This window comes from Condylura cristata, unplaced genomic scaffold, assembly GCF_000260355.1.
Source record: "Condylura cristata isolate star-nosed mole 26May11 unplaced genomic scaffold, ConCri1.0 scaffold00020, whole genome shotgun sequence".
NCBI lineage: Eukaryota > Metazoa > Chordata > Mammalia > Eulipotyphla > Talpidae > Condylura > Condylura cristata.
Window position 1 is genome coordinate 5,253,652 of NW_004567121.1, and position 17,086 is coordinate 5,270,737.

General features: G+C 41.4%; 2 protein-coding genes across 5 annotated transcripts in view; one reads left to right on the plus strand and one right to left on the minus strand.

The window, feature by feature from the left end:
- The first annotated feature begins 1,157 nt into the window (after nucleotides 1–1,157).
- Nucleotides 1,158–5,912, plus strand: RPL31 (ribosomal protein L31). Of its 3 annotated transcripts, none has more exons than XM_012727457.1 (5): nucleotides 1,158–1,228; nucleotides 1,634–1,740; nucleotides 4,278–4,403; nucleotides 5,422–5,534; nucleotides 5,846–5,912. In XM_012727457.1, the coding sequence occupies exons 2-5, from the start codon at nucleotides 1,634–1,636 to the stop codon at nucleotides 5,875–5,877; spliced, it is 378 nt and encodes a 125-aa protein (XP_012582911.1). In that variant the 5' UTR covers nucleotides 1,158–1,228; the 3' UTR covers nucleotides 5,878–5,912. The 3 variants fall into 3 exon arrangements, with proteins under 3 accessions (XP_012582911.1, XP_012582913.1, XP_012582912.1); XM_012727459.1 differs by lacking the exon at nucleotides 1,158–1,228 and adding an exon at nucleotides 1,306–1,328; XM_012727458.1 differs by lacking the exon at nucleotides 1,158–1,228 and adding an exon at nucleotides 1,490–1,512.
- A 698-nt stretch (nucleotides 5,913–6,610) lies between these two features.
- Nucleotides 6,611–17,086, minus strand: part of TBC1D8 (TBC1 domain family, member 8 (with GRAM domain)) — a 91,157-nt gene continuing 80,681 nt past the window's right edge. For both annotated transcript variants that reach the window (XM_004686168.2, XM_004686167.2), the window contains exons 14-20: nucleotides 16,942–17,040; nucleotides 16,355–16,423; nucleotides 12,529–12,769; nucleotides 11,997–12,062; nucleotides 9,263–9,352; nucleotides 8,792–8,889; nucleotides 6,611–7,616 (exon numbers count right to left, since the gene is read on the minus strand). In XM_004686168.2, coding sequence (XP_004686225.1) covers nucleotides 7,158–7,616; nucleotides 8,792–8,889; nucleotides 9,263–9,352; nucleotides 11,997–12,062; nucleotides 12,529–12,769; nucleotides 16,355–16,423; nucleotides 16,942–17,040 — 1,122 coding nt within the window. In that variant the 3' untranslated portion in view covers nucleotides 6,611–7,157. The remainder of the gene's footprint in view (nucleotides 7,617–8,791; nucleotides 8,890–9,262; nucleotides 9,353–11,996; nucleotides 12,063–12,528; nucleotides 12,770–16,354; nucleotides 16,424–16,941; nucleotides 17,041–17,086) is intronic.

The window sequence follows — 17,086 nt, forward strand, 5'->3', positions numbered from 1 at the left end:
TAAACTGGACTTATCTAATTAGCCACTGTTGTTATTGAGCTCCCTTACTTGGCTCCTTCATCTTGTTAGCATTCACTACCAGAAATCAGATTCCAGATTCATTCTGGAAAAAGACAAGGGCCAACTTGAGTTTCCATCCCTTTGACTCAAGACATCCATTCAACTCTCAAGGAGATCTGATTGCTGTTGGGGGCGACTAGGTGCTGAGATAACAAAACTACAGGGGAGACTAGGTAAGGGCCATAACAAACTGGGCCTCACATCTAAGGGTGATAATTAACTGGGCCTCACATCAGGGGGCACAGCGATGAGTCACTGCTTTAGAATTTGAACCTAGAATCTATATAAGAGACCGCTTTCCCCCAAGAGCTATCAGTAGCTGCGGACCCCACCCTAGGGGACCCCACCTAGGGGCTCCGTCTCAGCTGCTGCCCAGGAGAAATAAACACTGCTTGCTCAGCCTGTGTGCCTCAGGTCTTTCTTCCTTGCGGAGGCTCACAGAAATCGGGACAAACAATTCCTTTTAAAGTTTTATTTTAAGCATTAGAGATTAAAATCTGGGTTCCTGGGGGGTAAGAATGAAGCAGTAATGGTTGTTTTGTGTCATTTTGTAATGAATTGAACACATGTATAGAATTTAAGATCAGGGCATCACATTGGTTTCTTCCATATATTTTGCTCTACCTTTCTAAAAGGTGTAGCCATCAGCCACTAACACTTTCTAAGTTGATATATACCTATAAATCCATATAAGCGGTCGATTTTAATTTCTAAATATTTCTTGTGACAATACTCTTTTCTCTGTCTCTGCTATTTGCCAAGCCCAGGCCCCTCGACTCCCAATTCGACAGGATCACAGCCTCCTGTCCAGACCTGTCCCCATTCAACAGCAGGCCTGGATTTTGACTCCTTTTAATTACATCGAGAAAAGGCCCAAGCCCTTTTCAGAGACTCATTAGGGTGAAGCCGATACAAACTCCGCGGCAGGTGGCAGAATTCACAGTGCCTGACATGGGCACCCAAGGCGCAAGCGCGCACACGCAGCCCGCCCAAGCCCCGCCCCTGAGGCCCTCTCGCTCCTGACGCGCGCACGTGTCTCAGCCTTCGCCCCTCCCCTTTTCTAGCTACACCCTTTCCGCCTCTGGCTGACCCGGAAGTTGTGCTTACGACGTACTTTCCCTCTCCCACAATACCTTGCCCCTTCCTTTTCACCTTCGGTCCCGACAGGGTGAGTATGGACGCTGTGTCCGGGAGCTTGGAATCTGACCCCATCCTAGCCTGGGACTGTGCTAATCCGGACAGGGGCTTTCTTATGAGCTTGCCCGGGGGTGGGCGTTTCTGGCAAACCGAAAATCATGATTCGTTTAAAGGCTCTATAGTTTTGGAAGGGTAGCGGCTAAGCTGGGGAACCGGCCTAAAGGGTTTCCGGGGCGGGGGCAGTTGAGGGTCGCGGGGGGCAGCTGAGGGTCGCGAGTGCTTGGACCGCTGGCTGGCCAACTTGGCTTTACCCAGGTTTGGACCTTCAGGGGCCAAGCCGGACCCTGAGCACCCGGAAACGGGCTCAGGGAAAAATTACTGGGTTTGTGCTGGGCCCACTCGCGCCTGAATTACTCTCCGTGTTGCTTGAGTTTAGATGGCTCCCGCAAAGAAGGGTGGCGAGAAGAAGAAGGGCCGCTCCGCCATCAACGAGGTCGTTACAAGAGAATACACCATCAACATTCACAAGCGCATCCATGGAATGTGAGTATCCCCGCGGCGGGCCCTGGCCTACGGACTGGGACTTCGGGGACGTTCGCGTTGCTGTGCCCGGGCCTGCCTGGGTCCCGGTGGTCTGCAAATCACGCGTGTCTGCAGCAGCGCAGACCTGAACCCCACGTACCCTATCATAGTTTGCCCAGAGGTTAATGACTGGAAACCAACTGAGGAGTAATTTCGTGGAGAGCCGATCTGAGATAATTGGTTGATTGACTCTTCTAAATGCTTTGATCGGATTCACCTGCGCGCGCAAAAGGGTGAAAGTGTAGATGAGGAAAAGCAAAAAGAAACAGCTTGTTTAATTGTCTAGATAATGACAGGGCTGTTGGTCGCGGCCCCCCCCACACACACACACACCTGTCCTTTAAAGAGGCGACCCAAGAGTCGGTGTTCAAACTCTTGGGTTCTTATGTGGGCTTTGATTTTCAGTTCTGGAGCTTAGAAAAGTTTCCCTTTTTACTGCGTGTGGTCCTCCGGTGCTGTTAGTGAAGACCAAACTCTTCGTGACTGCTGCTAAGATGCGGAGTGTTTTTAATAGAATATTGTGCGGCAAAGTGCTCTATTCAGTACCAGTCAGCGGGCTTTCTTGTGTTTACTCGGCAGTCTGTCATTTTGGGACTAGTGTTGCAAGAGACTTAAATATGTGTAATCTGCATTCTTATTTAGGAGGCCCCAGAGATGGCTTCTGGGTCCAGGTGCCCTTTTTTGTGCATTAATGCTGTTTTGTGAGACACCATCCTCTTCCCCCACCCCTCAGCTTGGAGGCATGCATTCTTTTGAGGCGGGCTCTGCAGGAAACCAGGGGTGCTGCTTCCTTGTTTCACTTAGGGAAGTTAGGCAAGGCTTAGCCACGTAGTGGTTATTAAAAAGGAAAGTAAGTTAGTAGGCAGGTTTTTTGTGCAAAAATCCCAAGTAAAAACATACTACTAAGTCCTTGGTCGTTTTTGAGCAACCGTTGACATTTCTTTGTTCTTCTGTAAAAATACTTGTACTTCTAAAGAGTACAGTCTTACGTTTTTCCTTAGCTGTGAGCTTTGTCATTTCTTCACCAGTCCTTTCGGTGATTGAGACCCAGGGCCCTCCCTTTTCTTGTGCAGGCTTGGTAACAGTGACTGCGCTTAATCCTTTCATATCCAGTGTATTAATGTCTCTGTTTGGGTCTTTAAAATGTGCCTTTGAAGCTCCTGGTGTCTGTCACCACCCCAGCCTGATTCTTTTTCTCAGTCATTGGCAATGGAGCAAATCTTTTCTGCCTTATTCATTAAACTAGAATCCAGAGTTCATTCTACAGTCCCACATGAGCTGGCTACTTTAATTTTTGACCACTGTGTTAATCAGGCCAGAGATGTTTCTAATTTGGGTAATCTCTATAGTATCTGATGTACTCTAGATGTCACCCATATAAGCTGTAACAAATGGGGTGTTTGTGAAATCCACTAGTTACTTCTAGCACCTTTTATTTCTAGGTGGCTAAGAATTCAAGTGAGCAAAGCAAGTTCAGGCTCTTGAAGTAGACTAGTAGGCAAAAGAAGCTGGGAACAGTGTAAGAAGCTGAGTGAGGTGGGGGTAAGCAGAGGTCAGACCTTAAAGGTCATCTAACACACCTGGTACGTTTGCTGTGTGCTGAACATGTTGGGGATAAAGTTTGATCACTGACGTGGCTTCTCCCACATTCCCATTGTTGGTGTGTTGGGATACACTTAGACTGGTCTTTGGCCCACTAGGAATTACCCAAAGTGCCTGACCATTTCAGCCTTTGCTAAAGTTTTGCTTTGTATTTTTTCATTAATTGAAAGCATTCAAATTATATGCCTACATCTAATAATGGGGTAATTAATAGTACCCAATTTAGTTGGAACAGACATGAATTAATGACAGTTACATGGCTGACAGCTCTTGTTTTCTTCATACATACAAGGAAATCTGCATTTCAGGGCCCTACTAGTAAAGCATAGACCAATAATGGAACTTCAAACTAGGTATTGTGTATTTTATTTGAGTGTGTTCTAACTTTTATCCTTAGTATGTGGTATTAGATGTTGGGGAAGTGTTTTGTCAGCAAAGGGTTGACAGTGTTTGTTTTCATGATTTATTTATGCGTACAGAACTGGGGTACAGGCCAGCGGTGCAGGGGCAGTGAGAGGATTCACCAGAGTGGGAAGCAGAGCAGGCTGACTGGTGTAGTACATGGGGAGGAGTGGGTGGGTCAGGAGAGGTCTGCCCAGCCATGTGGTTACCTCCAGGGCGGGGATCGAACTCATGCTGAAGTGACTTTAGCTTCTTAGTGCTGTCAGGGTTAAACGCTGCACCACCAGGGAGAGCTGACAATGTATTTTAGCTCCTAAGGATCCTTACCTACACTGTTTGAGTTATGCATTGCTTCCCAAGTGCCACCCTAGTTGCACTGGTGGTGATAAGGATTGTTATTCATTTGAGGTTTGGATTTGATTTTGTGTGTGTGTGAAAATACAACATAGTGTAGTGAAACATTTAACTTTGTATTCATATACTTTGAATTTCAGTGGCTTCAAAAAGCGTGCCCCTAGAGCACTAAAAGAGATCCGGAAATTTGCAATGAAGGAAATGGGCACTCCAGATGTACGCATTGACACCAGGCTCAACAAAGCGGTCTGGGCCAAGGGAATAAGGTACTTCAAATACTTTTTTACAGTTAAATCAGCTTGACCAACTCTATACTTCATAAAGTTGAGTAATTTAATGAATGGGAATGGAAGTGTGACAGTCCTTGGATATGCTTGGTTGAATTGGGAGCAGTGTAAGGGTCAGTAAGAGTAATTGAACAGAAAAACCTTGGCATGATTTGGAAGCAGGTTGAGGAAGGTGGAATAAAGTGACAATGAGGGTATTATGCAGGGATCTTGTGGGTAATCGAGTTTGGATTTCATTTTAAACGTAATGGAAGCCTTTGGAGGGATATTTCTCAACCACAGCCAATTTCAGGAGGGGATGCATTTTTGGCTTTTAATGGGGATTGTTGCTGGCTACATACATAGCTAAACATCCAAGGACTAGGCAGTTTCCAGTAACAATTTTCAAGCCAAACGTCAGTGGTAGTGAGGTCGAAAGATCTAGTTTATAATAAAGCATGGCATTTTGCTGTGGAAGTGATGCTGGTGTGGACAATGATTGTAGAGAGGGTCGAGTAGGGGTGGGAGATTACCTCTGGATTGTTCTTCAACTGGGGGGTTGGTACCCAACACAAGGCTCAACCTTACTGTCCCTTGAGATGGAGTATTGTCCACTGAGCCAAGAGAAGTCCTGGGTTTCAGGACAGCTGCTGAGGTCAAAGAGGGGAAAGAGGTACTTAAAATGAATGAGAGAATTGCCCACCAAGGCACTGCACGTGTAATAGCTTTGTGTTTAATATAGCCTGCAGGGTTGTAATGTTTTTTCCAAGTTTAAATTTACAAATCCTAGGATCAAGATTTGTATTTTGGTGGCAGAGGGCATAAGATTAAAGGCTTAGATTGAATGTCAGTGGTGGCTGGTATACATGCCTAGAGGGCAGTATTTAATGCCCCTCTGTAGGTGTTAATTTTCCAGGACACTGGCAAAGGACAGCATTACAGTGGAAGAGAAAATAATATTTGTTGGCTATTTTCTTGATAGGAGGCATTGACTTCATGTATATATTATTTTTATTAGGAATGTCCCCTATCGTATCCGTGTACGGTTGTCCAGGAAACGCAACGAGGATGAAGATTCGCCAAACAAGCTGTATACTTTGGTTACCTATGTGCCTGTCACAACTTTCAAAAGTAAGTTTTACTGATTCCCACACAACTTTCAAAAGTAAGTTTTACTGATTCCCACACTATACGTTAGCCCTTTCATGGTCTGAATTAATTTGTTGAGCAAATACTTAGTATGTACCTATATATGCCTATTGCCCTTCCAGTGGGGATATGAGTAAAGTCAGTCCTATACCTTTTTGTTGTGAGGAAAATACGTAAAGTTTACAAAACAATCTAGATAGCGAAGAGATAATTATCCTAAACCCTTCCTTCAAATAGGTTTTGGGAAGTGCTATATAGCTGTGGAAGTTGACTGGTTGTCCCTTCTTTTGCAGATCTACAAACAGTCAATGTGGATGAGAACTAATCACTGATTAACAAATAAAGTTGTAAGTCACCTTTGTGCTTTGATTTTCCTTTCCTAATAGCAGTATAAGATAGAAACTAAGATATGCAAGCACCTACTTATAGGAACTTAGAGGTGAATTCCTAAGTGTTAGATGTGTTTTCCTCTTCTCAGCCCCCCTTTTTTTCCTGAGTATTTGGATAGGTCTAGTCTTTAAGTTGGTTTTGAAGTGCAGCCTGGCTTAAGAATCACAACTGGGTAATTGGAAAATTAGAGATGTTACTTTTATATGCATGTTTTCTATAATTCTAAGAGAAGCCATTCCACAGGTTGGCATGTAGAAGTTGGTTGCTGTTTATCACTTTGAATGTTTTTAATACTGAAAGGATACAATTTTAAATACATTGGATATTATGCATTCTACTTCCATTTATATTTCAATATATTAGTCAAAGGTGTATGTGTATATATATAGCCTGATTTTTGATGAGGTACCAAATTTTACATGTAGTCATGTTTTAGCTCATGTATTTATTACAGAGCTAAAACTGGTAAAGGTACATGAACAAATTCAGCCTGAGAACAAGCTGTTTTGGGTAATGTTTCATGATTTCTTCTCTCCACGCCCACCCCTCCCCCCATATTGTACCATTCAGGTGCTTGGGGATGTTTCCACCTTCCCCCCAAACCTTCTCTTAACTCACTAGAATAGTCCAGACCTTGGACTGAAGTAAAATATAAAGCAAAGAACAAAGTCAATACAAAAGTTTCTTATTTAAAAACTTGGAGACCAACATTGAAAGCAAGGTTTGTACACATTTTTGGAAGGACACAAAGGGAATACAACCATATATATTAAAATGGTTTCAATTACCAGCATTGAAACAAAATTAGTGCAAAAAACCCAAATACAATTGCACGAATAGTGGCTCTCAGATTTTGAAAGTGAACTTGATTCTTAACCTTTCCATTGTCACTCCATGTGAAAAATAAGCTTTGGCTCTTCTCTCTGGATTAGTATCACAAAAAGTGCCCATTTCAAATCTGATCAAAGTGAAATTGCAAGTCACAGCTTTCAGGAGAACTGATGGATACATTTTAGTACAATGTCCAACTGAATTCTCAGAATAAATAGAAATGTTGAGGGTTACATCAGTTCTCCTAGCCACAATTGTGGCTTGTTATGTTGCTTGTCTGGACACCATCTTGTAAACTCAAAATCAGACAGTGGATTTATGGGCAGACAACCCACAAAACTGGTCCTTGCTTTGGTATGGCAGAGTCCACAGCACCACTCTTGCTTAGAGGTTGTTCATCTTGAGTTCAGGCTGTGATTGGTGGCTCATTTCAGAAGTTTTGAGACTATACTGATTAATCTTGGCATTTTCAAGTTTGGATCTAATGTTCAGTGGCTTTTCAAAAAAGTTTACTAATGCCTGTTCAGTGAGAAGTGATGCTAGAATGTGTTCAAGGGAGACAGTCCAGTCCCCTTCTGCCTCTTCAGAAAATACCTGGGACTCCGGGGGCATCTTCCTGGGGCCAGTGTCAGCAAAAACCAAGTCCTCAGGAGAAGGAGCTGAAGCCTGCAGCCCCTCTCCACATTCCTGGGAGCAGCTTCCTGAACTGCTACTTCTCTGGCCCACTTCCCCGATCTGCAGCAGCAGGGTGGTTACTGTGGCAATGGCTTGATACAAAGTGTTTTCCTCTGGATCTTCATGGAACATACTATACAAAGTTTTACAGAACTGGATAAATTCTCTCTAGAATTAAAAAAAGAAAATATGTATATATTAGTATAACTAGGTGGGAACTGTAGTCATTTCCTTCATATCCAAGGGAGATTGGTTCCTGGACTCCTACTCCTATAGATAGCAAAATACTCATATGCTCAGCTCACTTACAATATGAAGTATTTGTCCTACACACTGGGTTGTTGGAAGAGTCCTGAGGTTTTGTTAATTTTTTTTCTCCAAGACTTTTCTGATAACCAAATATTTTAAATCATCCCTGGATATAACGTAAATACTATGTAAGTAGCTTTTAAGCAAGAAAAACCTATACCTACTCGGTATAGGCACAAGCAACATACATAGTATGTTTAATTCAGGGGTGCAAGATCTGTGGCACACGGGGTCAACTGCATAATGTGTTAACTGCTTTCTTGAGAAAACCACATAACCTTTTGAACGAAAGAATGCAGTCTGTTCTCTCTGAAGACACTTAACTGCAGGGAGTTGCAGCACACAATTGAAAGTGCCATTTTTCCATAAAACTAAGAAATGTACAAACCTTTTAAATCTACAAAAGGATTTATGGAATCAGCCTGCAGATTTGTCTGTAAGGATGTGTAAGCTAAGGTTTATGATGGGGAAAACTTTTAACTATGACTAACAAAATTATGTCTATTTCATCTACTGGAATAACTCCTTAAGAGTAGAGAAAATTTAAGTACACCAGGAAATGTGAATCTCCCAGGTGTTTGTGTTCAAAAATGTCCCAAACATTAGGTGGCTTTTTGAAATACAGTAAAAACCATCATGAGGCACTTCAGTGTAGTACAGAACCCTTAATGGGCATACTCAGGTCATAGGAAATCCTCCCTGTACCATACTTAAGTAATTGGTGATAACCAAGAATCATCAGGAGTACCATTTTTTAAAGAAGCAATGTCCACAATGCCCCTAAATACTCTTAAAAAGTCATCAGAACTGGGTAAGCTTCAAAGACAAGATTTAACAAAAATGAAAGCTTTGAATAGCTGAATATCCAAATGAAACAATTTAGATATTCCTCAATCATAGCAATGTTTCACTCCCGGAAGTTAAATACTTTTAAATACTTTGATTTTGGCATTGGCAGTAAAAGGACCCAAGCTTACCTCTGAACAGATCATTTAGCAAAACAGTTCATTTTCTGCACAGAATAAAGTCCATACCTGGCTCATTTTAGGCAACTCTTTCTCAGTTTTATCTTTTTCTTTGGCCAAATCCTTAATCATCTGCTTCAGCTGTTTCTGATAATCAATTGCATCACCTTGAGACAACAGAAATACTAGATAAATTCAAAGAAAGGGAAGTAAGTAGAACTGGGGTGGTCTGATGAATTTCACTAAGTAAATTCCATGTACAAACTCAAGCAGCGATTACATGGGAAATCTTTACCAGTGATTAACAGAAAGAGTGGTAGCTAGAAGAGGACCTTTGAGATATTAAGCAAGAGGAAGCAAACCATAGTGGGGTCAAAATCAGTCTTCCTGCAATTTGGAAGATGTCTGACTTCTAAAATCAATGAACTGGGTATTAATCACAGGAGGTGGAGAAAAGACAAATCTCCCTTTAAGATTAAAGGTGATCTGTGAATCACTCCCACCAATTTCAGTGGCGTGAAGATAATGTTAAGTACATGCCATTTGGCTTCCCAAAAACCAGAGGTCTTGATGTTGACAACAGAGGATTCTTCAGTGGTGACTGGCTGTCGCGATCATTTTCAGTGAGTGCTACAAAGAAAAAGTTTTAACATTAACAAATTGTGTTTTTACCAGAATTGACTTCTTAATTTAGCTTTTGGTTTTTTAGGTTAAAAAAAAAAAAAAGCCAGCAGCCCCAGCTTGAGGGCTGCAGTACTTGCATGATCCATGAATGAATATATGTTTATAACAAGCACACTGTCTAGATACACAGTAAAGAAAATGTCTTACTTGAATGTATGTAAATACTGTTGCAATTACTAACATGCAAATTCATTACAAGACATTTGGCTGATGTTAACCAGGAAAACATATATAATAAAACCCCAGTTTGTTGTAAAAGCTAGCGCCTATATATAAGCATATGTAAACTAGATAAAAACATTTAGATGATAGAAAAGTTTTCACAGTATTCTGGATAATGAACACATACTTCTATACATAATTTTTAGCAAAAGTTGTAAAATTACTGAACTCAAGTAGCATTTAATCAGACTTTTACTAAAATCCAATTGTATCCAAACCCTCAAACTCATGATAGGAATGTAGAATGGTTCAGCCACTTTGGAAGATAGGTTAGCAGCCGTTCAAGTTAGACTGTCCATCATGCTCAAACCTTCATTCCTAAAAGCCAAAAAGTGGAAACAACCTAAATGTCAGTTTTGATGACTATGAATAAATTATGGCATCCCAACCAAATGGAGTACTTTTAAGCCATAAAGAGAAATGTGTTACCAAATGGATAAACAAGAAAAATGTCAAGATTCATTGTGAGCCACAAATACCACAAGATGGCACCAAAGCTTTAATAACAACCCTACTTTGTGAGATGGGCTGGGTTTTGGGGAGTTTGTTTTTTCTGTAACAGATACTGAGTCAGTTTTTCTCCCAGCTTTGCTCAAAGTAAGTTTTAGGCAGTGCAACAGGTGGGGATCCAATCAGAAACTAAAAGCAAAATTAAAAACTGAATGGTAAGTACCATTGGGATAGCCGTAGTAGAAATGATTTCCTAGATAACAACCACTGCAGTGACTGAGTTAGTAACTAGGTTCCTACCCTCAGTAGTGAGTGTCACCAACAGGAAAAACGAAGTAACTGTAAACTGCTTTAACAGAAGAACCAATAAACACCAAATGTCTTTTGGAGTCCATACAGGAGTGATAAATTCAAGAGATGCTGATAGCCCCAGAAAAGGATACAGGTAAAATGACAAGCAACAAAGACAAATCTAACCCAAAATAAGCACCTCTTTTCCAGTCCTGGGACACAGAAAACACCTTCACCCAGATTGAACACTAGAGGAGGCCTGGAGCACACTGGAAAAAAACTTAGCTATTTATGATCAGAATATGGCATGCAGTGCATTAGAGAAAGTAGTCAACACTAAATTTATATATGTACTTTTCAATCTTTTAAATTGAGATACTTGAAGTTTTGTAAACCTGTATGTATGTAGCTTGTAATTCAAGACAAGAGTTAATAGACATTTCTGTTAAAATAACTGTCTCCCTTCAGTACTACAAGTTAAAATATGATAAAGTATATTTGGCTATGCAAAACTCCCAAATGCTTTGAGAAGTCATTGTTTCAATAGATGCCACCAGCAGTAAAATCTGACACCAAAATGAAAACTGCACATGTAGTTAAGTCCCGTGTCATTGCTATAACTGCTTTCTTGATTATTTTCGATATGGGATGCTCGGTGGAGGTGAAAGCACTTCCACTGATCATCTTCTCTGATAAGACAATTTAGCCATCAGATACAGTTTTGACAGTACAGTTGAATTAAACCATTTTTTTTCTTACTATGAGTATTAGTACAGCGCCTTCCTCTTACCATTCAGTAGTGGCAAGAATTTGCAATTAGATCAGAAATTTCCATATATCCAAGTCACTGACAGGAACATAACTAAAGTATTCAATGTATATTTCTCATCTACTGTGAGAAAAAATCACTTGACTGTGATGGATACTAGAGTTAAGTATCCAACTTTTTTAGTGGCTTCTTGAGTTGTGTAATATCAGAGCTCTTCACCTAGCTTTCCTCTTTTTTAAAAGTTCAATTTTTTATTTTCATGAGTTTTTGGGGGAGGAGTTATATCCTACACTTCATAATTTTTCAAAATCCTCAGTGGCATTTTGAACATTGAGAAGTGCTAGCAGAGGTCCCATCCAACATCAGAACCACAGCACTGCGTCTGGAGACCTGAGCTCCCTAGTATCACCAGTTTCCAAGATCCAAGAAATAACTAAATGAACACTAAGTCTGATCTCGTAGGTTTCAAAACCACTTTTTCCTACTTAGCACTGGTTCAGTTTGAAAAAAGCATGGTCTTAAATGCTGGAAAGTGACATGGTTCTTCAAAATCAGTGTGGTTAAATAACCAGTTATTTAGGCAACCAGGGTGTGGCTTCCCTACATGTTTGTAGGCCAGTGGTTCCGACACCTAGAAGATAATGGGATAGGGTCCCTGGGCTACTTTCACAAGCCCTCCAGATGTGTCTGATGTACACTGAGGTCTGGGAAGCACTGCCAGGGGCCAGGCAGCACAGTACTGTGATCTGCTGTCTCGAATACCACCACCTGCTGTTACAACTGCAAGTGAAGTTTTAAAAGAAAACAGATTTTGTCAAGGCATATCAAAACCTGATTTTTCTACTTGTAATTTCTTACCTGGAGGGATATGAAGCCTATATAACAGTTTAATTTTCTCATTCATCTCTCCATTATACATAGTATCTGCAAAAATAAAAAAAAAAAAAGATTAGTTGTAAATAAATTTGTCATGATAAACTGAAGAGACATATTATACTATTGTGGGCCCAGTACTTTCTCTGCACCTCCTCCCAACCACACACACTATTTGAAATGAAAATTTGAAAGGCAATGATTAGTGACAAGATAACTGAATTTTGTCTGGTCTCATACTGTATGAAATACTCTAATAATTCTGTGTACAAGGGTTAACAAGCTACCAGCAAATCCCAGATGCCAAAAAGGTCAGTGACCTGTGTTAAAAGTTAGTGCTCCCTCTCCCCACGAGCTTTAAGGAAGCATGAAAGTGGTCATGACGGGCCTGCAGAGTGACCAAATCAAAACCACGTCACAAATACACATAATTGTGTAGGTCTGCCTGCTCCAAATCTACTTCATGTTCAGACACACATCCCAAACCAACTCACTGCAACAGAGCACAGAGTCCTACCGAGACAGCTCACAAATGCTTTAAATTCAATAAGATGATCCATGTTGTCATCCAGGAGCCTGAAAGTCCTTTCAGCAAGGATCTCAGTGTGGGACCCACAGGTCCATGGTGAGACAAGCTGAAACAGGTGGGAAAACTGCCGGGTGTCGATGCGGTACTGTTCCGCGTAGGGCCTGCTGGGGTCGTGACGCGGGGCCATGGGTCCCGGCTGCTCCCAGTAACAGCTCATCATGTGTTCTCTCTATGCAAGAGAAATAGGGATCTGTGAGAGGTGGAGGCACCTGTGGAAGGCTGCATGCTTGAGGCCAAGGCAACCATGGCCTCTCATGACTTGCTTTGCCCTATGAAGTTATTAAATAAGCAACATGACAATAATTGAAAAAGTCTGGATTATAATCTCACTACTAACCAAACATGTATAGGGCTTTTCTTGCTATTCTGTAGTCTTTGCCTCTATAAATACGTAATTTTGATATCAAAATTACTATCAATTAGGGCGGAGGGACAGAAAATCCCAGAGCCCTTGGGTTTTTCGGGCTTTGATGCTCTCAGGGAACCCAGCAGGAGACTGGCATGCAAGGAGGCAGCACAGGCAGGGCAGGGGTCTGGGAGGCAGGCAGGTAACAGCCTCCTAGCCCCCACCAATCTCTATGCTTCTTTCTCTGGCATTCCCTCTTTCAGCCCTTTTTCAGGTGTGCACCTTATGCATGCTCATACCCATGCTTAGGTCCATAAATCAGGCATAAGCACCCCACACCCATACTCCAAAATGCCGCCTTAACACAATTAAGACCACAGGTAATAGCCACTAAGGCTAGTTGTATAAAAGTCCGATTAATTCTCTTACTCTGCAATATCTTTTTAAGTTTTTTCCCTATTGTCACCAAATATACAGAACTTTATCATTAAGCATTTTTCAGTGTACAGTTGTGAAAGTATTAATTATAAAAGACAAGTTTTATTCTGATTATTTTCACTTAAAATCTCATTTGAAAGTGAAAAGTGCTGCACAGATCTGCAAGAGGCAGAAGAAACTAGTTAACACTTGTGTGGAGGGAAAATGTTTGCAGGGACCCAGATGTGGAAACAAAATTTTTTACTGCATACTTTAGATAATATTCTAAATTGAATCACATGAATACATGAACAATTAAATAAAAAGGCAAGTTAAAGTCTTAAGAATAAAGTCTTTAAGTAATCAAAACTGGCCTTCTCACTGTACACACAACTAGCCTCTTTAGAATACATCTTTTCCACCTGTATTAAGTGACCTTTTAGGATATCTCAGTTCACTGAAATGGCTTCCAGTGACTGCAGGGTTCTTGAATTTCAGTGCCCTCTGCCCATAAGGAGGACACAGAAACAAGTGCAGATGTTCTAATATGCCAAGTACATACCCTTGGGTGGAGCCAACATGCCATTTACAATTTTACTGTCATATTTATTTCAGCCATGTTCTTTAAATAGCTTTTGAACAATTGTGAAAAAAATACTAGAAGCAACTTGAAGCTTAAAACAAAGGTGTGGTAAAGTTTCCATTCCTAAAATCCCAAGACACACTATGAATTTCCATGCACATCTGTACATACTGTGATGCTAAAAGCCCATAAAATGCTGCCCAGAAGAAAACAGTTATAATGTATAGGCCAAGGACTAACACAACCAGTTCACACAGAATCCCACAGAGAAACCAATTTAAAAACAGGCAAAGGTTATAAACATGCCTCAAAGAAGTCTACAACTAACCAATAAACTTTAAATTTGGTACTCAAAACTAACTAATGAATTAACATTGAAATTGCAATGCAACTTCAAAAAAAATCTACCGAAATGTTTACTAGTAATAAACACTGTAGGAAACAAGTACACAGACACTACTAGTGAAAGTCAAGTTTGAAAAATCAAAAACTAGCAATACTGACTAAAGTTTGGCTTGTGCCTCCCTGAGGAATCCATCTTACAGAAACAGCACTAGTATCCAGATAAATGCACGAGAATGTGGAGTAAAGCTGCTTACAAAGCGAGGGGGGAAATGAAACAGAAATGCCCCTTAGAAGTGAACATTTAAATAATTTATGGTTCAGTCATAATTTATAGGTTATTTTAGTTTACAACTGTATAGCTGTTTACATTTTTAATTGCTCCTACATAAATAAAAGGGCTAAGTACAAATACAGAAAATTTCATTAAATGCCAATCACATTCTTCATCTTTATTAGAAAGATAGAAGTAGGAACGAAGAAGTAGCTTTCATCATCTTCTTTCAAGTCTTTGTATTACAGATGAACAATAGGGTTAATATTTAATGAGATATTTTTATTGATCATTTACAATAAATCATTTTTATGTGCTTCTCAAGTTAGCCTTAAAGAAATTACTTTTTACACTAAAAACCACATTTTCTTACTGTTTTTATGATCCTAATATTCCTATTTTTCCTCCTTGAAAGAACACTTGGGCCTTGGGACACTAAGTAACCTTTGGCCTTGTACTTTCTCTTTATACAACAAAGGAAACTATAAAACTTGAAAACAGGTGATGTTTACAAGAGACACGAGCCTGAGTAGTTCTCGCCACGCATCCTGCTCATTATGAATGGGACATGCCAGGAACGTACTTGCCCAGCAACCCACTGCAGTGACCCAGGGAACCCGGCCCAACAGCACTGTGATGCCTCTGAAGCCCACTTGGAAGTCCCTAAGCACTGCTCTCTACCACCTCCCCTGTTTTGGCAGTTCGAGTTCAAAAGTGATGGTGGCTCCGCGTTCCCACCAGGAAGCACTCCAGAGGAGAGACTCTTCAGCGTTGGACTAACTTTCTGCAACTGTTTGTTCTCCCAGGGAAGCAGGAGTAGATGGATCTGACTACCTGTCTCCCCAATTTTTATTAACTTACTTAAACAAGAAAGCTTTCTTTGCAGGGTAATTTAAGTAGGAAAACCTAGGAATATACAAAAATTGTCAAGTATCGGGATTATTTAGTGTATTATCACCAATGTGGCCTCCCTAGTGATACAGCATTATCAAGCCGTCACCAGACTCTGAGGAATGAGTTCAGTCGCATGAGTTCAGTCCTGGCCAAGTGCAGCAGACCTGTCTCACCCGCTGCTCCTCTGAGCAGTGCATTTCAATAGATCCCCACTCTCCCTGGTGGATCCTCTCACCACCATCCCCCACACACATACCTGTACCTCTGGCCTATACTCCAATTCTTAAGTAAATATAAGTAAATCTTTAAAGTATCACCAGTATGATAGACTCTAAAGTTACTTAGAAAAGTAAAGCTTCGCGGCAACATAGAAAAGTGTTAGTAACAGCAGCAAGGACAAATAAAATATAAACCGGCATGCATGCCAGCCCCTTAAGTATAAAGATCTGTATACATACATTGCAGGGTAGGATCATGAGTAATTAAGAATAGATGAGGTGAGCATTTCACCACAGGTCGCTGTTTCACCTAGCATAAAATGGGTATCAGTGCGCAAGAGCACAGAACAGGTCCCCGCAGCGAAGGCCCTGTCAGCAAAACACAGATGCTTTAGCCCACCGGCTGAGTGAGATCTGGGTTTACCCAGAGGGCACACCTGCTCCTCCCTGCCAGATGCTTGACTGGGCTGGCTCCGAAGAGGATGCTCATGTCATTTACAGAGAGCTGTTGACAGAGGACTGTGGGAGAGAGATTTCTCAAGAGTAGCAAGAACACTCAGGCAGAGCTGGCAGGTGTGCTACCAACTTCTGCTGCCACAGAACAGGCCCACAGTCGCTTCTCCAGCATGCAGAGCTCATCCTGTGCAGGCTGTCATCCCCACCTTCCCACATTCTCATACCTTGAACAAATCATAGAGTTCCTCTAGATCTTCAGGAGGAATTGAGACTTCTGGGGTAACGACTCGGAGCTTTGGAAAAGACAAAATCAAAGGAGTACATTTTTTGCATGCAGCAGCCATCAGGATGGAGGAGGGCCCTTCCCTTAGTGGGGTCACCAGGCACCTTTACCAGCTTCCCTCACAACACTGCACCTGCATCTCTCTGGCATAAGGGTCACTTTAGGAGTTCATCCTCAGCCTCCAGCTAATTCACCTATCAGTGTCACAAGACAAAAGTACAAGTTCTCATGGAAATTTAAAGCCAGCGAGGATGGTGCTTGGGCAGTAAGTTCCTCTGCTAGGCATTTTAAATCTCCCACCTCAGTAACTCCATACAGTGGACATTACTACCTTCACCTGGGGACACAGACTCACCATGCTTAATTTACTCACAGTCTGATTCAATGCATATCCATTAAGTTTTTAATACAATGCAAAAAAAAAAGCTGGAATTCTTATGCTAGTGGCCATCAGGGAATCTCGCTCCCCCTCTCCCAGGGCAGCACCTGACCGCCAGGAACAGCCACCTTTGAGAGGCCTCTACTTACAACGTTCTGTTTGGTAGTGTCTTCGTGGCCTTGGAGAACCCTGATCCTGTGCTTACAGCGCATGTGCTCAATCTGCTCCACTGACTGATCTCCAAATTTCTGCAGGGAAATGAGATTATCCATTCTCAGAATTCCTTTCTGCACA